The sequence below is a fragment of the Agrilus planipennis genome, unplaced genomic scaffold (assembly GCF_000699045.2).
Source record: "Agrilus planipennis isolate EAB-ADULT unplaced genomic scaffold, Apla_2.0 scaffold80, whole genome shotgun sequence".
In the NCBI taxonomy this organism is placed as follows: Eukaryota; Metazoa; Arthropoda; class Insecta; order Coleoptera; family Buprestidae; genus Agrilus; species Agrilus planipennis.
The window spans coordinates 456,271-482,750 of record NW_020438873.1 but is presented as its reverse complement, the minus strand read 5'-3'; the positions used below and the strand labels follow the sequence as shown (position 1 = coordinate 482,750).

At 33.6% G+C, this 26,480-nt stretch overlaps 1 protein-coding gene across 1 annotated transcript; it reads right to left on the bottom strand.

The window, feature by feature from the left end:
- Positions 1-405: 405 nt before the first annotated feature.
- LOC108734757 (toll-like receptor 6) lies at positions 406-12,246 on the bottom strand. Its single transcript, XM_018466419.2, is given in 4 exon segments — positions 406-528; positions 9,206-9,278; positions 9,648-10,813; positions 11,728-12,246. Coding segments are annotated over 4 exon segments (1,839 nt in total). The 5' UTR covers positions 12,205-12,246.
- Between the last annotated feature and the right edge of the window lie 14,234 nt (positions 12,247-26,480).

Here is a 26,480-nt window from a genome sequence, read left to right as displayed (position 1 = left end):
AAAAGACACGATGTAGATGCATTTCGTACATAAATATAGTATTGAACACAAGTTGAAAATTTGCATGTAATTAGAGTATCAATTATTTAACTATAGAACTTTTGTATTTGAATATTATTGTTCAGTATGTGAGAGTGAATAAACAAATAACAAAAAAACAATAAACAATCTAAACTGATTACATGATGTGAAATTTTTAATAAAATAGAATTTGTTTCTACAATAGTTTGAATCATTTAAAGTACGATTTTTTTAACTTAAAGAAAATGCAAATATCTTAGAAACTGTAGCGTCTATCTGTTCATTTTCAATATTCGGTGTGCATAATTTCCGAAAACTGAAACGTTGAACAGGGCCGTACTTAATAAAAGATATGTGACAAGTCACTTCTCTGCTCGCGTATGGTTAATTTAGAAATTCGAAGTAGGTTGTTAAAAGTTTATATTTAGAGTACGGCGATGTGGAAAAGAAAAGGTTAGAAGCGTTCGAAATGTGGTGTTACAGGCGATTGATGAGGATATCGTCGATAGAGAAGGTTAGAAATGAGGAGATATTAGAAAGAACAGAACAGAGAACTGTATGGATGTCAACAAAAAATAGGCGAGATAGGTTGGTAGCAACGATACCTTCTCAGGCATGAAAGTCTAGTCAGAGACATATTAGAGGCATAAACGGAAGTTTAGAGGGGTAGAGGTAGACCTAGATTAGATTACTGTTCGCAAATGGTTAAGGATGTGGGTTGTTCCAGTTTTAAGGAAATGCGAAGGTCAGAGACATTTTAGAGACAGAAACGGAAGTTTAGAGGGATAAAGGTAGACCTAGATTAGATTACTGTTGGCAAATAGTTAAGGATCTGGGTTGTACTAGTTTTAGGGAAATGCGAAGATCAGAGACATATTAGAGGTAGAAACGGAAGTTTAGAGGGATAAAGGTAGACCTAGATTAGATTACTGTTGGCAAATAGTTAAGGACCTGGGTTGTTCTAGTTTTAGGGAAATGCGAAGATCAGAGATATATTAGAGGCAGAAACGGAAGTTTAGAGGGGTAGAGGTAGACCTAGATTAGATTACTGTTGGCAAATAGTTAAGGATGTGGGTTGTTCTAGTTTTAGGGAAATGCGAAGATTAGCTCAGGATAGGAAAGAGTGGATGTGGGTGTCCAAACAGTCTTAGAACTGACGACCTTACGATAAAGATGATGTTGACAATATAACAGAAATAATTGCAATGGTATTGCCATGTTATAAGAATGCATGAATGATTGAAAGGTGATTTATTAGAAAAGAAGAAGACCCAGACACAAGAAATCAAGAAGTTCAAAATGTAATGGAAGAGAGAAGCCTTACAGATTATGATTGACAAGATAGGAATTTCTGGAGATTGAGATGCAAGATGGTTCAGCGATGCAAAACCCTTACATAAAATATGTTTTTAGAATTAAAGACCTGAAAATTAAAGCCAGTCTTTTTTGATTTCGATCTTTAAAAGCTCATGATCATAACTTTTATTATGTTAAGTTTTGCAATCAGGCAAGAGTTTATTTTATTGATCTTACTATTATTTGTAAGAAAATGACACAATCTCAGTTTTCACTATTTGGAAGACCGTAGATGGATCATAAATTATTAATTTTGAATTACGTCTTTAACCTTTTATTCATGCCTTTCATGTAATATATGTTATGTACCTACCTATACACGAACGTGTCAATAGCGCTTACTAATACTTTTAGCAGCAACAGAGATATTAATCAATTTGACAGGTGGAAAATGTCCTTAATGTACATATATATATATACATTGTATATATATGTATATAGGTTTATCTTGTCACAATACGTTTTGCGAACTCGGTCATGATGGTTTGATGGTGATGGCCTATAATGTATACGTTTCTGGTCAAGCCTTTAAATTGCAAAACTATATTTAATACCTTAATAAATCAACTTCATCCACTCCTACACTATAACTAACACAAACTAATTGTTTTTAGTTAATGTGATGGTATACAGTTTTGTTCACGCTTAGCAATATCTTTCGTTTGAAATTACTATTACTGCGGTTCAACAAAAATTTTTTGCCTTGAATCAAATAGACACCACCCGTTGACCGTATCGATTTTGTTGTTGTCATTTATTCTTAAATAATCATCCACTCAAAATTGTTTGCAACGATCGAATCGAATATTGGTGAAAATATGGAATTGATGTTCCAGATAAAAACCATGGCAAAACGTTTATTTTAGGAGGCACATTGGATTAGGATGCGATTGGGTTAGGTAAGGTTATGTTAGTTTTTTTAGCAGAGAACGCATTGGGGATGTACCTGCTTTGCTTATTCCCAGGTTTAGTCGTTCGAGCTTTCGTAGTAATGTAATGTACAACCCTAAAACTAATAAATGCATACGGCCTATACCATTAGATATAAAGCAGAGAATAACGCAAGGTTGAGTCGCATTTAATAAAAAGTAATTTAGAAGTTCGAAAAAGATTGTTAAAGGTGTATGTTTGGAGCGCGGTGATGTACGGGTGCAAAACATACACAGTGGGCGCGGCGGAAAACAAAAGATTAGAAGCGTTCGAAGTGTGGTGTTACAGGCGAATGATGAGGATACCGTAGATAGAGCAGGTTAGAGCTGAGAAGACAATAAGGAATAGGCGAGATATGTTGGTAGGACACTTTATTATGCATGATGGTCTAGTCAAATAGTTTAGGATTTGAGTTGTTCTAGTCTTAGATGATGACCAGTAGAACTGGTCGAAATTCATGTCTGCAGTTTTCTGGTAATTTGAATGAGTCTTTTTTTAGTTAATTTATTCATTCACCACAGTCTTCATTTTCTACTATTAACGATTACCCAAATAAATGCAAAACTGATATGGAAAACAAAAATAACAAATATTAAACTGATGTTGTCCTAATTCGCCTCTAAGGCAGTCGTCGGTGGGAATTGCTTCCTAATATGTTTCGGTAGCACGACTCTACATCGAATATCAGAAATGGAAAGTCCTCTGAAGAAGTTTGCTACTTGTGCTAGCGAAATGTTAGGAAGGAACTCTAATCGATGACGGACTTTATAAGGTCCGAATTAGGACAGCATCAGTCCATCAACTGACAGCGAAAAACTTTACCAATTTGTAATAACAGATATTGTTTATAAATAATTAACAGTATCTACAACAACTTGTTTCATTATCAATATCTATTACAATTACGTAATAGTAAGTAATACTTGTAGTAATTAATTTTTAAATAAACTATAGAAAACCCAAAGTATCCTGAGGATAGTTTAAATTATTTTCTTTTTTTAAGTAAATTGCCTATCGAGCTGTTTGCATCCCATTACAGCCTTCAATAATTAATTGAGACTTAAATATAAAGAAATAAGTCAACAAGGATTATTTAATAAATTCAAACGTAGCCTACAAGAAAATTGATATTCAGCAAAAAATAATAAATATGAATAAGGGCAGTTCTCTACCAGGAAAAAACTCGAAATATTTAAGCCGAGGCGATGTCTAGTTTAGTTTTCGCAATAAATTTGAATATTTGATATTTGGGACACACTCACTGATTTATGCTTAATAAATTTAGTCCTCATTTTTATATTTTTAAAATACGATAAAAAAAAAGTTCATAAACAGGAAACATATAAAGTTAAAGCCTAAAATGGTCTAAATATTTAAATTATTTCCTTAGAGAGCAATAATCTTGCCTGTTTTCTTACTTCCTTGTAATTTTATTGATGTAGGTAAGTACATAATCAGTTAAGATGAAAGATTGTTTATAAAATATTGAATTACTGAACTACTGAATCAAAGGATATGCTTGAATATGAATAATTTTCGGTACTTCCTGTTGTTGTTGGTTCTCACTCCCAGGTTGGCAACTTGTTATCGGTAACAAGGAAATTAAACTTGTCTTTGCTATAGGAAATATTTATAACTAGTTATGACGACAGAAGCAACATCCAAGGTAGAGAATAATAAATCAAGTAAACGAGATGGTGCTAATTCTCCTGAGATAGGAAACTGTTCGTTTTTGAAAGTTCATAGCCTAAAATATTCACATAAATACTGTCACCCTTCACTTTAAAGTGCCCTAATGAAATTATTAACAGTGATACTTTGGCTGAAATTAATTATTATTTATACTGTTGTAACAACTCGGAACATTAATGCAGTGTTGTTTTATTTTCAAATTGGAGTAAATTCATATTTATACATCATTATTATAAGTATACATTTGTAAGCAAATTAAAAAAAAGGCTTATATTTTTTAAACAAATTAGCACAAATACTATCACCTTAGAAAAATAAATATTTAAAGGATAAAAAACTTCAATAAGGTCTGGAAGTTATAGAAACAAACTGTTTATTAAATATAATGCAAAATTTGAAGGGGTTATTCTCTGATTTACCCGGAGAAAAAGCTTTTATGGCAACGCAAAAATTATAATTTTTGATCGTAAATGACTGAATTTGCCGTAGAAATAGTAAAATTTGTTAGGTAACTTACAATAATCTCAATTTTTGCATGCTTTTTAAATAATTACTTCATGTTTCTTAATTGTTACAACTAAATTTGTAATATCAACTAAAATACCTAGTAAATTTATTTCTGCTGGAATTTTTTACAAATTGTAATTTGTATTATTCTCGCTTACGAACCAACGGGATAGTGGGATAAATTGTAAATATTACTTTAATATATCATTAAATATTCCTTTTTTTGATTATGTTTGGAATGTAGCTATGTTTCAAAGATATAGGGCGATAAAAGTAAAGCTTCTTAAATGGATTATTCACCAGGTAGGATGCATACATCCACTTTTCTGCTCAAAAACTGGCGAACTCTTTCCAAAAGAAACGGATCATTTCTTAATGGATTACACCCGACAATTATCCGATGTCTCAAATTTTCCACATTTTCCACTAGCCCAATTACCATAATCACAAAATGCATTTCTATGTTCTTATTTTGAACATTTTTTATATGCGATGAATTCAATGTAGGTACTGCTCGTTATAATTTAATTGCACCCACATTATCTAATCTTTTTGAAGATATCAAAATTTTTTTTCGTCGAAAAGCATATGTAGATATCTATCGTCCTATATCTCCTAAATAAAGCAGCTTTCCAAAAATCATTGTGAACAAAATATTCATAACAGGAAATTACCCCTTGAATTCTTATAAACACCCTGTATACATGAAGAAAGCATTTTGTTTTGTTGTTCTTGTTGAACTCTTAAGTATTTAACCCTCTACTATTGCCTCGTTCTCCCATGCACGAAGAAATTGTTTTTCTGTCTTATTTATCATGACATGCCTTAATAATTATTATCTCTCGCGTAAATGATGTAAATGTATTGTTTCCAAAACATTTGCAGAACACCAAGTGGCGTGATAATACGTTGCAGGCCACATGAGCACGTTGTATATTACGTATTAAACCCATCACGCGTAACAAGCACATAATTTGCAGCGTTATCTCGTATGTTGGCAATATGCCTGCCAAAATCGGATCAAAAGTGGTTACGGTTGAACATTCCGTTAAATGTAGTGTATCTGTCTTTGACAACATCTGGCACATTGGGACTGTCTGAGTGCCAAACTCCAACTTTAAACTGTGCGAAATTCCTTTTGCAAGCAAGTTCTCGAACAACTTTCTGCTAATTATTTCACCTACGGCTGTTTTCATCATGCTAATACGTGACACAAATTATTCAAGTTATTCTAATAAAATCGCTCTAGACGTCACTGGCATAGTTTTGGGTACTTGTACCTATAGGTATACTGACATAAATGAGAAACGGATATTTACTTTTATCGTTTGCTATTCTAAATAAAACTAAAACGAAAGTACTGGTATGCAAAGGAAGAAATAGTAGGGAAAGAGCAAATATAAAGGTAGGAGACGAAAGAATCCGACACTACCCAGTCGTACGGACGGCTGGGTGTCTTCTGAAGATTTCCCCTCTTCCACGAAAACATAAAAAAAAAGATTAGAAGAAGTGACTGATTTTAGGTATCGAGGAAGTCAGATAAGTCAGGATGGAAGGAGTAGTAGGGATATAAAGCAGAGGATAGCGCAGGGTCGTGTCGCCTTTAATAAAAATAAGTCACTTCTATGCACGCGAACGGTTAATTTAGAAATTCGAAAAAGGTTGTTAAAGATGTATGTTTGGAGCACGGCGTTGTACGAGTGCGAAACATGGACGGCGGGCGCGGGGGAAAAGGTTTGAAGTATCCGAAATGTGGAGTTACAGGCGAATGATGAGGATACAGTGGATAGGAAAGGATAGAGATGAAGAGGTATTAGAAAGAATGGGAGAACAGAGGACTCTATGGAATACAATAAAAAATAGATGAGATACGTTGGTAGGACACCTTCTCAAGCATGAAGATCTAGTCAGAGACATATTAGAATCAGAAACATGAGTTAAGAGGAGTAGAGGTAGACCTAGATTAGATTACTGTTCACAAATGGTTAAGGATGTGGGATGTTCTAGTTTTAAATTTAAATGGATTAAAGTTCAAACATCTCAGTTTTGAAGATTGAACTAACAAAAACGTTTTGGATATTAAACAATGTTTGAAATAAACTTTAAGTTTTAACGAGAAATATTTGTAAAAATGGAAAAAAGGTATCTGTCACGGAAACGCTTTTATTTGTACAATTTTTAAATAGTTTCGTGAAGAAAACCTTTTATTTTTAGGATCAGAATAAATGGTAAAAGATTAAAGAGTAAATTGAAAAACAATCATTAAGGAAATGTTTTAATGAGTGTATATTGATTAACATGAGAACAATGTACCTAAATTAGATAAGGAAATTAATAACATGAGACTTCACGTCCGAAAAACCAAAAATGAAAGCTGTCATGGAATCCTGATGAACCTTAATTATTATTTGTCCTCTTGAGAATTATTTATGAATCCGTTTGTACGATTTCCAATCACGTTATAGAATTTTGCAAAACATTTTTACAAACGTAATTGAACGGTGACTTTACCTTTGTAATTTACCTAATAACGTTGGCCCGCCTAGCTTTTGAATTCGTTATTTCGACAAATTAAAATTTTTTGTTAGGATCTCATCAAAAAGGAAAATAATGATTCTCGGTATTTTATATATATACTAAGTACGAGGAGTATGTAATTGTCTACATCATATTATTACTTACCTTGATGAATGCTTTAGTTTGAATGTCCAGGTATAATAATTAGATTACAAATAGCTGCTTTAAATTTTGCTACATTCAAAAGGTTTTAACGTATGCATCTACATGTAAAATTGGTGAACTTTACTTGCAAAGGATTAAAACTGTTCGGGTCTAGTTTGGATATTAATAACTTGGAATATGATACTTTAATTATTTATATGAGCAAGTGAAACCCACGTTTATTTCTAACTCTGAGCTCCACCAGGAATATTCTCATCACGTTATTGCTTTTCGTCGTCTGATGATGATAGTAGCGGGATTCAACCAGTAATATTCTAGTAAAAAGGATGATATTCTAGCATACTTTTGACCTTCTTACCTTGATGCCTCACATTAGAGAGTGTGTGTCTACCATATTAAAAACTTTGTGACACCATATTGAGCTTCATCAAATGTGAGGAGACCCAGAAACATGACGCTAATAAGGGGTAATTTTTCATAGTTTCAGAAAACAGAGTATGACGAATTATCGAAATAAATTAGAGAAATCTTTTTTAATTGAATTAAATTGAATAAAATAATAAAAATTTATTTTCTAAAGAACGAAGTATGTTCTTTAATATTACGTATAGCATTACGTTCAACTTCAGATGAACTTTTAGCAAAAGCAACACTAGTCGTTCTGATAGTAGATAAGACGATATTTTGACCATGTTCAAACATGGTCCTCAAGCTTAGACTGTTTTTAGGCTTCATAAATGCTAGGTCTACAACCGGGGCCTAAGTAATTTTGATTGATTATTACAAACTTAAAGAAACGTTTAAATTATACATAATCACATTGAATTAATGACTTAAATAAAGAAAGCTCTGAACTTCTTTCAGATAAATATTCCAGGATTTAATAGCAAAATGAAAGGCAACGTTTCACTTCACGGTTGAGAGCTTTATCAAGGATATTTGCTATGTATTGCTATTAAAACGTTGGTACTTCTCTTGCTAATAAATCTAGGAATATTTAACTGAAAAATGTTCAGAGCCTTCTTTATTTAACGAAATATTTTAAAAAAAAATTGAAGATTTGAAAAGAAAATATTTTTATTATTAACTTGGATTAAAATTTTCCTTCTAAAATTGGCTATACCGGTAATATTTATTTCTATAACAGTAGTTGTTATTATTCTTAAAAATTGGTAATTACTTACTAGTAAAAAAATACCACTCGCACCCTTAATGGTAATTGTTTCTAAAAGCCAGCCCCAGTCGAACGAATTTAGATCGTATAATCGAAACATAAAAAGCTAAAATGATTTCAATTTTTTTTTTCGGATAATGTCGACTAAGAAGTCATTTAATTTTCTGAATTAAACACAATAATTTTAAGAGAAGATTTTTAATTGTCTTTTTATAGAAAAATATACAAATTACATTGACTTCAAGAAGAACTGTTTTCCCCTCTAGCTGGCCCCCTTATAAACTAACACGTAAAAATTCATAAGTTATAGTACATAGTAATGATAATTATTATGAGTCATTTAGGCACTATAATTCACAGTTTAAAACTGAATTGATATGAACACACCACGGGCCGTTATCGACGTACATACGTATTTAATTTTAACCATTGTTTAACCGCATTATTATCTTCTTACTACTACCACCACTGGACTTCCCATTTTACAAACTGCTACTTAAAGCTGACAATTATCAATTTTTATGTCTTATTTGTGAGCGTTTTCATATAGTGATCTACCCAAAACGTATGTGCACATAAATGAGTCGATTATACATGCTGGTAGAGGTAGTTTAGAATCTTGTGGGTCATAACCTTTAATTGTGCGCAGCAAAACTCCGCCATCATCGTTCACTTAGTCAAGTCAGTTTTTTGGAGTATACAGTATGATTGTAACAAGATCCGCCCCTTATAAATTTCGCGGCCCAAGAGATTTTAAAATATCTACCCCTACTAAAGGCGCTGTATCGCAAATCCACGCAATATTTCTACGAATATCGCACGATATTTTATTGTTGCGTTTACATAAATCCACATAAGTTTATGTCTGTCTTCAGCCTTCACGCAACCGACTATAAATTCGTCCAATTCGTTTATACTGAGTAGCGTTAAGAGATGTCTTAAGAGGGTGCAGTATACATACGTTTGATACAGTGGATGTTGTCGAATTAGTCGAGCAAATGCTATGCGTAACATGTAATTAAGAAGAATGACTTTTTACTTTTTTAATAGACGAATTTGATAACAATGGTGGTTTACCACGTACTAACGGTGACAGCAACATCGACAATTTGTTTTAATTTAATTGTGAAGCGATATCGCCGTTTTTAAAAATATGATTTACCAATTACGACTTCCTATGTACGGTGTCGTGTAAAACCGCCCTTTTTTAAAGTTCGTCATGGGTCTCACGAGAGCGATATTTATGTAACGCCAAGTCAACGATTTCGTGATCGCGCAACTTCACAAATGGCTCTGTATTCCAGTTCCGGTGCCGTTTGGAAGATTGCACAGCTTCGCTTGTTTTTTTATATTATCTATTGTGGATACAGAAACCTCTCTTTCGGTCAAGTCCAATGGGAATTTGAAACTTATTCCACCCTTTGCCGTAAAGATAGCCGCTGGCGTTTCAAGTACACTTCCATCTTCAATAATCCGCTTGCTTTCACGAACAACGACTCGTCGAACCCGCCTCCTTCTGTAGGACACGGCAACAATGCTAAGAGAGACGATAAAAAACACAAGAATTGCTAGAGCACCGACTAGGAACCGTGTACTGAGAAACATCGAACCAATTGTTTTCTCCGTTTTCAAACAGGAAGGCAACTTTTGAGTATCTAGCGACACTAAATAATGACCCTTGAAGCTTTGAGGTTCGTTGCACTTGATCTGTTGAATGGCTTTGGTCCGGTTTAAATGTCGAATTACCGCGAACATGTTGCATAAGTCACAAGTCCAGGGATTATCGGCAAGATTTAGCTTTTGTAAACGAGCAAGTTTCACTGCGACGAATTCGTCGAGTCCGTGAAATTGATTATGCGATAAATCTAATTCAACAAGCTGCCGCGGCAGAATTGTGAAATTTAATTTTGTTAGATTGTTTCCGGACAAATTTAGGAATTTAATATTATCCGGGAATATGCCGGATTGTAGATTTGCAATTTGCATATCGGATATAGACACATCTCGAAGCTTCGGTAACGCGTGGATTATGTTACTTATCACAGCCGTTGAAAATCTGTTTCCGCTTAGGTCGAGCTTTGTCAGCGTGTCCGCGATTGCTTCAAGCGAGACCGTTTCGAGCTGCTTCAATTTGTTGTAGCTAATGTCCAGTTCAATTAAATTGCTCAGATTAAAGAAGGCAGTGTCGGTAATTTTTACTATCCTATTTCTGGCGAGGCCTAATGTCCTCAGTTCCACTTGACTGGAAAATACCTTCTCGATCACAATCGGTAGTAAATTGCCATTGAGCCGTAAAAACCGCAAGCGGTGCAGATCCTGGAACTCGTCCGTGTCCAAAAACTGAATCAGGTTGTAACTTATGTCTAGGTGTGTTAAATAAGGCAGCAGGTGGTAAATGTGGGTATTTATTTTGTTTATACCGCATCTCTGACATTCCAGCACTTGAAGATCCTGAAAAAAAGAGTTAGAAACATGAGCGTTTCCTTTACCGTACTAGTGAGTTAAGTAAATTCTTCAGTATATCATTATTTAGTAAGTTGCATGATTCTAAATCATACCTAGTAACTACAGAACGACAAACTAATGCTACAAATATTCCAAGCTTCGCAATTACAAAATATTCGGGCTACTCAGTTCGTATAATGGTGGTTAATTGGACAATAACAAAACAGGGGTAAAACTAAGAGACAGAGAAAGACAATATCCCTAACTACAAGATAAAATATAAACTAAAAATTTAAATTCCAAATTGTTTGAACTAAAATTAGCATATCCACATTGACCTCTAGGTTCATTGATTTTTTTATTATTATCCTATTAATTATAGACACCAGCTTGGCTTCCAGTTTAGGAAACTAATCTTTTAAGTCATACACTGCGATATCTTAATCATACCTACTACTGTTTGCATTTATAAGGGTATATAAATATAAAGGGAAATAGTAATAATTTGATAACGTTAAGAGATTTCGGGTTGTGACTGCCATCTTATTTCTTTAAATACAGAGATTCTTTAACCAATCGTATTATCTTTATTTACTGACTACCAACATTCACAAAAAAAGAACAAGAAAACTAATTAATGATTACTGTTATTTAATTACAAATGCAAAGTTAACAGAAGACTTAGCTTAGGTTACACAAAATGATCTATTGATCAATTGGATCAATCAACGCTCTTTGAAAACTGTAGTTTTGTGTAACTTACCATAAACCAAGTGTTTTATTGAACATTTGTTTTATCAAATAATTTCTATTTTATTAAAAAAAGTAAATGTACTTTTGTACCTACCTTCTTTTTTTATAATAGACCCACTACAGTGAGTAAAAACGTAATCTAACATAGAAATTAATTTAATACTTACGAGAATGTCCTTAAAGGTCTGTGGATCAAATTCCTTGATTGGGTTTCCACTAAGCCTTAGCACCTGTAGATTGACTAGTTTTAAAAAAGCACGCGACCATATTTCCTTAATTTTATTGTTCTCTAAATTCAATATCCTCAGTTCCAATAAATGCCGAAACACCGCACTTTCTAAACACTGGATCAGATTAAAACTCAAATTTAATTCGATGAGATTAACGAGGCCCCTAAAATTGTGATCTTGAATTTCACTGATATTATTGAAACTTAAGTTTAGCACTTTCAATGTCGGCACACCCCAGAACGTATGCATCCCTATATGTAAAATGTTAGCTTGCGTTATGTGAATTTCTTCTAGGAATTTGAACTTTTGAAACACATGACCCAGCGTGATATTATTGCGATTATTAGCAGGGGCGGTGATATTCACAATTTGCACTCCTTCGTCCATACTGTCTGTAGGAATAGGATTTATCATACCTCCTTTTTGACAAGACACTTTTCTTCGACCTTGTTCGTCGAGTTTGCAAAGACAATGGGACGGACAGAGAGCTTTAGCGACACAGACCAATGAAAATAGAAACCATGTTGTCAACTGGAATCCATCGAGGTGCATCCTGCAAAATTGAAATAGAGACGTCAACATCGTCAATTTAGTTTCAATGAACCTAAAATTAAATTCTAAAAGTATCGCTCTCGTTGAGGCATTTTGCTTGTCAACAAAACAAATTGTAGTGTAAGCATGAAAAAGTTTGAGTAAAACTATAGCGTTGGGAACAGGGTTACGATAGAAAAAGACAAGACGAACGAAGTACCACCTTATTGTCTGACATCCTGATCCACGATTGTAATGGTTACTAGAGATGGGATAAACAACAGTTGTACATACAAAATTAAAAAGTTTAATGGTAAAACAAAACTTTTGCTTAATTTAGAACATTTAGGAGGTTCAAGATAGGGAAGTTTGATGTGTTATGTGTGGTGGAAATGTACGAATGGAAAGAAGGAAAAGAGATGCAGTACAAGAAAGATATTCGAATGATATAGTAAAAGACAAAATGAAGGTAGAAAAGATACAGTTAAAATTTGCAGTATAATCTATGAAATATGATGAGAAGGTAAGAAAACTAAAAGATAATGTAATTTTAAAAGAATGCAGAACGATCATATGGAAAAGTAGAAATTGGAAAAGAAGGAAATGGAAAAAAAGAGGTACGAGGATGTAGAATATATACGAAGAATAAGAACGGGTAAAGAGCTAGGAAGAACCTTACTTGAGAGGTAGGGAAAGAAGAAAGAGGAACAAGGGAAAACGGAGCAGGTCGAAAAAGAGGGGATAGAACAGATAAACAAAATGAAATTAGGAAACCCTAGATAACAAATGAGATTGCAGGCTTAATATGAAAAAGGCGGAAATATACAAACAGGAGGCAACGAAGAAGGGCAAAAAAAATATAAGGCTATAAAGTGGGAAATAATTAGGAAGCGTAGGGCAGTTAAAGAACAGTGGATTGATTAGTGGTCTAAAGAAGTAGAAGAAAAGTTCGAAGTAGGTAAGCTTATAATATAATTAAAAGGAATTTTAGACATGTAGGGTACAGTAGTAATAATATAAGAAACGAGGCAGGGGTCATTTTGATAGGAAATGAGGAAAGGCAGATAGGTGGAAAGAATATTTAGAGAACCTATAGGCAAGCCATCAGTAAACGGTTAATTTGGAAATTCGAAAAATGTTGTTAAAGGTGTATGTTTCGAGCGCGGCACTGTACTGGTACGAAACATGGACAGTGGGCGCGCCGGAAAAAAAGGTTAGAAGCGTTCGAAATGTGGTGTGACAGACGAATGATGATGATACCGTGGATAGAGAAGGTTAGAAATGAAGAGGTATTAGAAAGAATGGGAGAACAGAGGACTCTATGGAAGTCAATAAAAAATAGGCGAATTAGGTTGGTAGGACACCTTCTCAGGCATGAAGGCCTAGTCAAAGACATATTAGAGGCAGAAACAGGAGTTAGGAGGGGTAGAGGTAGAGCTAGCTTAGATTACTGTTCGCAAATAGTTAAGGATGCGGGCTGTTCTAGTTTTATGGAAATGCGAAGATTTGATCAGGATAGGAAAGAGTGGAGATGCGTGTCCAACCAGTCTTAGGACTGACGACCTTATGATGATCATGAGAAGGGATAAGAAATTCAAGGTACCCAAAAAAAGTATACGACGGAGCTAAGAAAAAGTTCCGTTAACTATATCTATAAAAGAAGGGAAAATAAAAGGGATGAAAATGGTAGCAAGATAATTTAGAACAGTTAATGTTTGGAAGGAAAGCATGTGTTGGATGAAAATTGTCAGAAGTTGTGCGAAGAAGTGAAGAATATGTGACAGTCTGTAATATACCAAAATCAAGAGGAAGAATAAGGAAAAGTAATGGCAGAATTCCGTAAACAAACCGGTATTTTAGACAAAAAAATTATTTTATTAAGTTGTTTTTAAATTTTCAAAGAATACTGTAGAAATCATTTACATTCGCCCACTCTTTTGTAATTTAACGGTAGGTAATCATTAAAGACTTATTTAAGAAATAAACATATTTGGAAGAATCCAAATTTTCGTTATCTTGACGAAAGTTTCAGACTGTGATTGCTATCTTCTAAAATTACAGAGTTCTTTCTTTTATGTAGATTCTTTTGTAAAAGTCTCATTATCTTGTTTTATTAGCTACCAACTTTTACGAAAGACAATTAAGGCAATTAATTAAAGGCGACTGCTAATTTTTTATAACTTCAAATATAATGGAACCGAGCATCCAAACCAGAATATCAGCCAAACCGACTGAAAATGCTTCCATTATTTACAATTTCTTTACAAAGAAATTGTAATCGTTGTTTCCGACGTAAATACCTACTAATTTTTATGGAATGATCATAGAGATGACCGCTGTTGGATACTTTTACTATGTCTTATAATCGTAATGGAACTGAATAACCGTTCGCAGGGTCATTACACAATTTTGCTGCCTGCACAAAATTACGACAGAATATGTATTAATTATGAAATATGGAATGCACAGACTACAGCCGATTACATTCTCTACAAAGATATGCATATACCTTTATCTACATAGTATAATATGGTAGTTCCAGGTTTAGTAGGGGCTTATACTTGCACAAGGCTATTAACTTTTCGTGTGGTGATGGGTCGTTTTATTACAGTAAATGAATCTAAAGAACCGTCTGTTGAAGTAATCCACCTAAATTATTTAAATTCTTACTTTTTGATATCATTTTGCAAAAGACAAAAACGTCTGAAATTGCAACGTTATCCGATTACTGGAAAATCGATTAATTAAGTAATGAACTAGAACAGCGTTTCTAACTTTTCAATTTTGTTACCCTTACAACCTACTAGGAAAATTGATTTTTTTCTATCTCCCTTTATAATGTTATCAAAGATAGAATTACATGCAAATAAGCATGGACTTAATCATTTTCCCTCATTTTTTCGATTATTTCAGTCATTTTATTTCCAGCTGCAGAAAAGGTGTTTTATCTTTGCAGTAGTAGTTACTCCCGATAACTAGAAGCTGCTGACCCCAGTAGGTATTACTAAATATACTTTACATCAGCACAAGGCACACCTCCTCACTTCGTTGGTCATACCGGGATAGGGGTTAAGGAATTGGTTTAATGGTATTATTTGTACACTATGCTTCGCACGGGTTCAATGCTGATAGTAAGTATGCTACAGAATGTCTTTATATACAACAATCACAGCTTTTTTGTCATTAGACAATACGTACCGGCCGGTACCGCCGCAACCGCTATGTCCCTGCATTTTAAGTCTGTAATATCATCGAAAATATTCATTTAAATTACTTGCTGTAAAGGGCCATATTGATCTATATTAAATGCACAATGTATTTAAAAGTACTTATAATTGGATAAGGATTAATGCTATATTGCTTAAAATCGCTTCGTAAATAAGCCATTATTTCTCGTAAAAACTAAAAGATAAAAAGTAGTTATTGTAGGTTATCCCTAAGAGAAAGACATATACCATCCCGGACTTTTTTGTATACCTTTTTAAGGTGTACAATACTGTAGTATATTATTTTGATTTATCTCGTAGGGTTCAGCTAGCGTTTGCAATGTAAGCGCAACAAAATGTATTTATTTACATCACATTACAAACCTCTAAAATTATCAGTGCTTCTCTACTATATTATGTATGTATTATACATATAGACCTTGCTCTTGAATTACTCTATCTATTAAAAAAACCGCATTAAAATCCGTTGCGTAGTTTTAAAGATCTAAGCATACATAGTTACAGACAGCGGGGGAAATGCGTTGCATGATTTCGTTACATAGTATCTCGCATTAAACGAACTTACCCTACCGTGCATAAAGAAGTTTCACTTCAAAAATTAATATGTAAGCATGAATTAAAAGGAAAAAATGGTGTGTCATCGGGTGTGAATGAAACCCAGGCCTATCTGTAGGATAGCCGAGCATTCATACCACTAATCCATGGATTTTTGTTGTTAATTGCGCCACAAGGCAAAATGGTCGTATTTCAATGTTGCGCCGACATGCAGTACACTTAGTAAGTGGTGTTGGTGAAAAGAATTACAGGCGTGACTTGCGCAGGTGTTAAGTATATTTAGAAATATCGCTTCATAATCCGTATGTGGCCTTTCTACAGATGTATTTTTTAATGATTACAAACTATTACTATATGTAAATATAAATACACATGGTACCTATAAATAGGCGCATTCTAATTTAAATTCGTATTGTATTGTCAAGAAATTTAATATGTATTTCTTATCTATTTGAGATCTGTCTTATCCATTTAAAAGAATACAAGAAAATTCCCCACCGACTAATCGCAAAATATAAATTTTCAAATCCGTTTCCCTTATCCTTACTCGCAGATAATGTGCTTTGATTTGCAAGGTAATAACGGTGAAATATTCTTGAAAGTGTCGATGGCACACCTTGCAAGATTTGGATTTGCAAAAGATAAATGTCACATTAAATTTTTTAGTCGGCTATAAATCGTATATTAGCGTTGTCAGGAAATCGAACACCAAATGATGTATAATACTCCTACTGTCGATAAGCGGTTCCATCCATTTTTCTTGGCGTCTTTTAAAAGCAGTTAGTCTTCTCGTTAAGGATTTACTCTTTTTATTTCAAAGTATCACGTGAAGTGGTTAAAATGAGACTTGTTACTTAAGGTGTAAATATTTCATTTTGCATATGGACATAATTAAATTTGTATAAGGGTATACAAATTTAATTTATAATTATATGTATAGTCTATAGGTCTATACATAGCACAAGTTATTTCGTTAGTCGCTTGAAATATTTTAGTAACAGAAAATACCCAATAGAAGGCGTGGCACTGCCTGCGTTTGGATATTAAAACTACGAAGTTTTTATAAGAACAAATATAAAAAGCACAACAAAATCTTGTCTATGCAAAATTTTCATGCGATTTGGTGAAACCCCATTTGAAAAATATATGAAAAACTCAAATTGAAAAGTTTAAAGATAAGTACAAATTTTTATTCGTACAAGACTGCAATTAAAATAAATACAAATTCATTAGATCATAATGTTTATACATACACAGTGATGATACACAAAATAAGTATCTTGCGTTTAGCAATGGACCATTTTGGTTTTTGGTGCTTAAATGTATTATTAAAATTTCAATAACTAAGCGTAACTATAAATGTTAAAAGCTACGTAAACTGTTTGTCAATCACATTGTGTAATAAAAAATAAGAATGTGAATGACCACTGTAATGTTACAAACTTTAGAAGAAATAATATTTATTTAATGAAAATAGACAAGGAAGCTGTGCTAATTGAAAAAAATATTTATCGTAATCAACCTGAACACTTTTAATTAAGGTGGATACATGTTTCACTCACAATCAAAGTAATTCTGAGGATTTTCAACTTACTTATAAAGGTGTTGTGATTATTGAGGTCATTTCTTCTTTATTTCTTTAATGAAGGTTAAAACAAGAGATTTATAAGATTTACAAAAGCGTAATAAGTATATTGAAACCATAGGTAATAATATAGAAGAACGGTAGAGGTAATTTAGAATGACATGAGCCTTCACTTTGGACTACGCGGTAACAAAACTCAACCGTTCATTAATTTCTATACAATATTACCACTTAAAAACATCGACCCCGGTTAAAATCAATACTATAAGTAATAACAGCCGAGTCAAAATTTTAAATTGTGCAATATGAATGCGGTAAAGTCCACCCTTCGTGCATCTGAGGGTTCGTATCATTCTAAATTACCTATACAAGTGACAGTTCCCTATAAAATTGAATAAAAGTGTTCACAGAAGATAGTGTAATTATATATTTGAGATGATTAAAACTTTAATTACGTCTACCGTAGACTTCAACAAACATCCTAATAGACTGATTAGCAGGTACTCGTATTCTTACTTCAACATATCCCTGACTATCATTGGTCGTAATTTCATAGCAATACCCTCGTTGTCTTCCAAAGTTCAGTGCTCGAACATGTGTTATCCGAGCATTAAATCTCCCCTGCCATAGCATATCCAATTCTTCTGAACTCACTTCATCGTTTAGTAAAGTTTCTCTAAGAAGTAGATAGTCTCCATTTACACGCCTTCCGTGTAAGAGGTCACCATAATTACCGCCGTTATCTCGTGGAACTCTTGCCGAAAATTCCGTTGAACCTGCCTGATTTATAGTACTTACTACATCAGGCCCGTTTTTTTGAGATAATCCGGATAATGGCTTCAGATCATCTCCGCTCAGAATTTGATAACTAGTTTCGTCAATCGTTTGCGCCTCAACTTCCTGATAACTTTTCCTGCACAAAATAAGAAGCACGCAGATGATTTGTAAACGTAACATTTTTTTTGCGTTTATTAAGTGAAGAAGAAACGTATCACACACACGAAATTTATACTATTTTCTTATCTGCTTACTCGAGTTACGGTTTATGCGTGAGCGGAAATACCTACTGCTAGTGATAAAGATATTCACGTTTATTATGCTGTAAAGATATGACTGAATTTATTTTGTAGTCATATACATTGTGACCACTGACTTTTAGGTATATTTTCACTTTTGAATAAAAGGAGATAACATAAAATTTTGTGTTATAACAACAAAACATTTAAATGAGAACTCTGAACTATTTCTGATCAATATTCTTAGATTTATTCGCAAATTAGGTCAACGTTTCGCTCTTAGTTTAGGAGCTTTATCAAAGATATTTGCTTGGTATTATGTATATATAATGTAAATCAACATAGTGGCTGATTAAATTTATAATTTATAAAATTGTAACTGAATTTGTTAAACATGTAAAAAAGAGATTTTATAATAAGTTATTACAATTATAAATTTAAAAAACCAGAAGATACGTACTTAACACATAGCAGATAGCTTTGATAAAGATCCCAATTTAGGAGCGAAACGTTGGCCTAATTTGTGATTTTTTTTTAAGAATATTGACCAGAAATAGTTTAGAGTTCACATTTATTTACACAAGCTGGATGATTATGTTTAATTTAATAAAACATAATTTTTCAAGGGAATTCCCGTTTCGGTTTTACTCATTACAGTATTCATTAATTAGTGATAAGGAAATGGAAAACAAACACTTGATTCTTTGATTTAAATTTCGTTTTTCGATCTACATCATAGTTTTGTTCTCAAAAACAAAAGAAAAATATCAGCATATTAAACATACATACGGGTCTTTCAAAATCGGCAAATCATTTTCTAGTTCACATGGTGACTGTTGAAGCAGGATAGTCGGTGTTTAACTTATACCAGCTTCTGCTGTACGCCAACTTAATATTGTACAGCTAGTTGATGATTTTTCCTTTAATAAAATTCACACCTTTTTTTTTACTAGTTTTATTATTAAAGGATCGAGACTATTCACAATTAAAAATATGTACAACTAATGTAACTTAAATAACTAAATGCGTATTATTGAGAACCGTGCTCACTGATGTATATTGATGAACTCTTGTTAGAAAATTTTGGACATGTATTTAAATAAACAAGAAAGAGAAGAACAATTTAAGATGGATAGAGATAGAATTAGAAACTAGTATGAAAAACTTTACAGCAAATGACTACATTTCAGGTAAATGTGATAGATACAATTGAAAAGGTTATGAGAGGAAAATACGGCCCTAATATGATTTTAACGATGAGTCAGGTAAACATTGAATAGGTTACTATTGTATTATGAATTCCAAGAGAAGATTCAAATGTAATATGCACGATAATGTAAATTAGGATGCAAAGAATGTACAGTTAAAACCAAAATCAATCGAATAAGATATTATTAAATGTGTATATAACTAAAAACTATAAGTATAACAAAAAACAAACGTTTCGGCGAATAGCGACGGAACAGTGACGCTTTGTTAATTTTTGGTCTACGAAATTTACGTGTCAAGGTGCTTCAAGAGCTTTGACTAAATATATAATCGAAAGCAATTTAAAAATTTTAAAGGGTTAGAATCACATTATTCGACGTTATTTCGCTGTAAATGCTTCCAGGAAACACAATTTCACAGTACACAGAGCAAACTATAAGGAAATTTGAAATGAGAAAATCCCTCATAAAGGCAGGCGCGTTCCATTCTTACCCATTCGTTATTTTTAACAATACCAAATTGAAGACGATGTCGACAATAATGATTTTCGTTAATACAGTGTCTATATCTACTATAGGAAAATAGTTTTCTTGTTATAATTTCTAGACTATACACTCTAAATTAGTTAGTTTTTAGGGTTCCGTACCTTCGAATAAAAAACGAAACCCTTATAGGATAACTCGTGTGTCTGTCTTTCCATTTCTCACAGTCAATTTGCTCCGAATCTACTGGAGACCGATTAAGTTGAAACTTAGTACACATATGAATTTCTGGGACCCGAAGACTGACAAATAACGTAAAAGAATTAATTTTAAACATGGAGGTCAATTTTGGGGGGCCAATAAGAAATTAAAAAAAGAAGTTTTGCAAATTGTATCAAATGAAAAGACTTATTGTTGTACGAGTCTCAAATATATATTTTTTTATAATTTTAAAATAAATAGTTTTAACGTTATTTAAACAAATTGACCATTCCTCTCCCCTTATCTCTGAAACTACTGAACCTAAAATTTTGAAAAAAATATAGAAATTAGTTCTTTACTTATAGATTAAAGGAAAATTGATAAGAAGTCTATGATTTGAACATAACGTGGTAAATCATTAGAACATTTTTTTTTCAGCTACAATGTTTAAGTTGGTTTTCGGGTTAGGATATTGTACGTCTAATGAATAACGAAACTCTTATAGGATCACTCATGTGTATGTCTATCCGTTTTTGTCTATTAACTTCTTCATAAATATCTTGTATTCGTTTTCGAGTTATTGTTGGAATTAATTGGCTATTTTATGCGATTTGGTTGGTAGTAACAAGAAAATCATTAAAAATTACTTTCGATACAAAACTTATTACCTAATTGAACAAAATAATTCGAAGTGGTCTGTATTCTGTCGAAACTGGCAGCCCGACAGAACACAGACCAACCTTTACCTGCTGTCTTAACAGCGCGTTTTAGAATATACCACAAATGGCGTGGTGAGCGCCTGTAGTACGATGCTACATTTTAGGATTACGTAGGTATGTTCCAACAAGGTCCATTTAAAAATATGGATATTTACTTGCTGAATACAGACCACTTCGAATTATTTTGTTTGATTATGCCTATCACGTACAGATATCCATATTTTTAAATGGACCTTGTTGGAACATACGTAATCCTAAAATGTAGCATCGTACTACAGATGGCGCTCAGCACGCCATTTGTGTTATTTTCTCTAACCTAATTGTTGTATAGCTACATAGCTACTATTTATTTAAATAACTTGCCTTCAGACAGTTACCTACTGTCATAAAAAAGTATATCATTGTGTCACGCCCCGGGAGATGCGATTGTTGATAATAATTGGCAAAAGTTAAAAGGCATATACCTTCGTTAAATGCATGGGTAGGTGTATACAATAAATTTGCACTTAACCGAATTCTATCTTGGGAACCGCCCAAATGGCGTTCGTTTTTTAACCGCTCGGTCCGTCGAAAAATGGATAATTTATCTTATTTACATGCCAAAGTTTTGCAACGGAAGCATCGCAAGACGATAAATCCGTCGTGTGATGGTAGCATTGTGGAAAATGTACAAGTACTGTATACGTGACTAGGGCGGAACCGAATTTAAAATTTCGTAGCAGTATTATAGATAGCAAACAGCCAGCAGATTCGAGGCGTTGCGTTCAGAGACCGCAGCAGCATCGTCGCCCTCTTCCTCTGCAGCTCGTGTTTCGGATGGAGTCACAGGCCGTTGAGTCGCTTTATGGGCGACAATCCATCCTTGGTAATGCCAAGAATGTTCGCGATTATTGCGAAACACTTTGTCACCCTATTCTGTCTGGCTACAGCCGTACCAGGCGGCGGGTTACGACGCGTCCTCTGGAGCCTGAACTGGATGAAAAGGATTATTATTTCTGTAATCAAACTCTGCTCGCCTAGGTCGACACAATGGGGGACCGGCTCCTTTTCATCTTTCTTAATGCATCCATCTCTCCATGTGGCCTTTCGAAAACGGCAAAATTAGACTTACTCTGATTCAACATGGTACTACAATACACATATATATATAGGTATTAGTGTACGTATACATATACATATATGCTTTTGACTTCATTTATGCACTTTACATAATAGGTGTTCTTGACACATTGCCATTACAGCTGCCTTCCAACACATCTCTTCCATCGACGTGACAGCGAGTTCGGGCTTTCTGATAAGAGCTCATATTGATCAATGTGAATAAAGCGTATGTATTATGTAAAATGTTCACTTTATTATTCTTGGGAGAAAAATTCCAGTGATTGGCTTAATTAAAATGTACAATTGTGTTTTTATCAATTTTAAAAGATTAGCCCTCTAAACCCTTGAGTATTTATTGTTTGCATCGTAAAACTTTTAACTGTACATAAAAGGGCGTTTCTGTAAAATGGATTACTTATATCTATTAAACTAACGTAAAAAAGGGCATTTTTGTTTTGTTTATTTGCTACGTAGTTGTAATAGTTGTTAATACTTTTATAAAACTGAATATGTTTTGCTGCATTTAACAAAACTGAAAAGCAAAATAAAGGGACGACTTATGTTTTTGTTGGTTTTTGTGTTGTTGTATACAATAGAGATAGGTTGGTAGGACACCTTCTCAGGCATGAAGGTCTAGTCAGTCATACAGTCATATTAGAGGCAGAAACAGGAGTTAAAAGAAGTACAGGTAGACCTAGATTCGATTACTGTTCGCAAATAGTTGAAGATGTAGGCTGTTTTAGTTTTATGGAAATGCGAAGATTAGCTCAGGATAGGAAGGAGTGGAGGTGCGTGTACAACCAGTCTTAGGACTGACGACATTATGATGATAATGATAATGATGATGACACAATGTACATTTATGGACTGCAGGGCTTCTATATATTTCTAGAAAAAGATAAAATTAAATGATTAAAATGGGCAATATCTTCTGAAGAAATTAAAAAATCACGTAAAAATTACGTAAAAAAAAATATTTTCAGAAAAACGACTATTTAAAATCCTTACAGCAACTAACAAAAAACACTCCATATGTTTTAGTTAAATGTAAATTAACGGACATTGTACTCAAATACAAAAAAATCTTTTATTGCCTAAAATCTAAAATTGCAGCTTACAGTTTTAGTTAAAAGAAACAACTGCTTTTTCAACATTTCCCCAGCTAATCAAATTGACCTAATTTTGTTTTTTTTTTTTTTTACAAAGTTTTGTTGACCGTTGGTTGGTTGAGCGACGTCATATTGCTGAAAAGCTGCTGCCAGTCAAAAGTTTCGATATGTGACCAGTAGAAAAGTGAGACTTTTATCTAAACTCTTTCACTCAGTTATTTTGCTCCATGCGCAACCAGGAAACAAGCTGAAAGCATTAATCAAAGTTTTTGACTCACTTTTCATTCCCTCGATAGCACAGCAAACAAAATTCGAAGTTATTACTGCCGATCGACCATCCAACATTTTTAGAACTTCGTCGAATATATCGAAAAAAAAATATTTCATTTGGTCCTGACGTATGTACATACTTGCGTAGGATATTTCACGAAAAGTTAGTCAATTTTATGGCATATAAAAGTATTTTTCGACTTCCTCATAAATTAACCTTTTGTCGATAGTATACACTTGTTGGTCTATGTAATGCTTTTCTGTTATATCAGTGCATTCTGCTTATGTCTACGATTGGAGCTTGGAGACCTTATTTACCAACGGGAAACAATTGATAGTTACGAGGGGGCGAAATTAGCGGAATGGGGGGTAAGAAGTGCTACTCCTATACATTTTTCCGATCTTTCAATGAACTTACGTATCCCTTCGAAAAAAAAAATGTTTTTTCTTTGTCTGAAAAATACGCCGAAACTGTATCCTTCATTTCTTCGTTGCTTGAAAATTTCTTGCCACGAAAATTTTTTTTCAAATTTGGGAATAGGTAATAATGGCTGGGAACTAGATCAGGACTGTAGGATGGGTGAGCCGAAATTTCGAAGCCCACATTCTGCAGGGCACCCATCGCAACACGGTTCTTGTGATACCTTTGGTCAATTTTTTTCTTTTTTTTTCTTTGACTGCTTCCTTTAACCGCTTTAGGATTGAAGGATAATATTCGCTGGTTATGAAGACACCTTTATCTTTATAATCGATCAACAGGATCCCTTCTGAGTCCCAAAAGACTATCGTAATTTTCCCAGCCGACTGACACCTTAAACTTCTTCGGTTGTGGTGTGCCTTTTTCGTGTCACTACATAAAGTCCTGTTTGGACTGAGATCCATATTGATGAAGCCAAGTATCGTCGCCGATAACAATTCAAGTCAATTTCTCCATCTTTACTTTCAAGTCCAAAAACGCGCGAGAACAATTCACATGCTGTTGTTTTTGATGCGGAGTGACCATTCTCGGCACCCGTCTTGCGCTCACTTTAGTCATGCCAAGATGATCGTGAAGAATTTTATTATATATATTATTTTAAGTCGAGCATCTTCCGGTATAAAGTTTTCGACTTTTTGAATGATTTCCGGAGTGTACACTTCGATCGACCGACCTGTCTGTGGGTCGTCTTCAAGTGTGTCCCCACCTTGCTTAAAGAGGGTATGCCACTTGTAAAGCATGGTTTTACCTGGGCAAGAGTCCCCGTAAACGGATGACATCTCTTCCAGTTTCATTTTGAACTGATTTTCCTTAGTTAGTAAGGATGTTTATAATACCGCGGTATTCGATTTTCTCCATATTTCACAATTTGTTCCCGATTGACTTGTTTCGTCGACGATAGTTCAAAGACTACTGACCTAATTAGGATAATACTTGGTATTTATACTAATAATGAGTTGCTTAATTCGTAATGACTCGAGTAAGTTCCCTCACTAATGAACTACCTTCCCATTCCGCGAACTTAAAAACGCATCCCCATAATAGTAGTTATCAAAGTGTTTCATACAAAGAAATTTCCATTTCCATGTTGTTGGACGTTATTATCGTGTCACAGACAGTTTCTATAGAACACAGACCAGCTCTACCTACGCCTTTTGTAGTACACTGTCTTTAGGCAGCAGGTATTAGATTTAGTCTGTGCTCTGTCGAATCTGTCTGCAACGAGCTAATGAGATCCAAGATCGAAATCGTGATTCGCGTATAGCAGCTTCTACAGACCACGATGAACTTCTTTGTTCGATTTTACCACTATGCTGAGTTACACTGTGAATTTAATTCAGAAAGGAGTTATCCATTAATTTAAGTGGAACTTGTTGAACAAATTTAATTCCACTAAATGTAACATTGTACTACAGATGGCGTTTACTACACTGTTTGTAGTCTTTAGAATGTTTCATGAATTTTAACAAAAATAACTGGTACGAATACAAAACAAGGAAGTAGGAGAAATGTGTACGTTCTCAATAAGTACAAGTAAAGAAGTTGGTTAATGTTTATTGTCGTATTATACAGGTAGTAGCTATCGTTTATAACGATATCTGGTATAACAACACCGTCGTATTATATATAAGTAATACACAGGTAATATCGTTTATAATGACATCTGGTATAAAGGTATAATATTTCATAATTCCGACATAGGTTGTTTCAACTTTCGATTGAGTTCAATGGTTACTTAGAAATTTAAATGTATGTACATTGAAAGATTGCTTTTGTGTTCAGTTTTACAATTTGATTGCATTTCTCTAAAATTTCCTATGTCGATGTAGTTCATCATAAAATCTATTGTAGTGCACTTTCCTTTATTGAATTTTTGAAGAACTTAGGTTTATTAGTTAATTGCCCTTTTTAATGTATTTCTAAACATGTTATAATATCTAGGTACTAATAGTGGAACCCCTACGGTTTCTGTTAACTGAACGTCGGTCTATTCATCCCTCTAGACTACGTGATTTGTGTATTATTAGTAGCTCATACCCTCCACTTTCTTTTTCTTTGAAACCGACCGAAAATACTTTTCTGAATTTTAACTAGGATAAGAAATTATAACTAGTAAGACCAGTATCGAATCAGCATCAATATCGTTCAAACCATCTTCTAGTTATCTTTATCTGTCGAACAATTATCAATCTCAATATCAATATTTT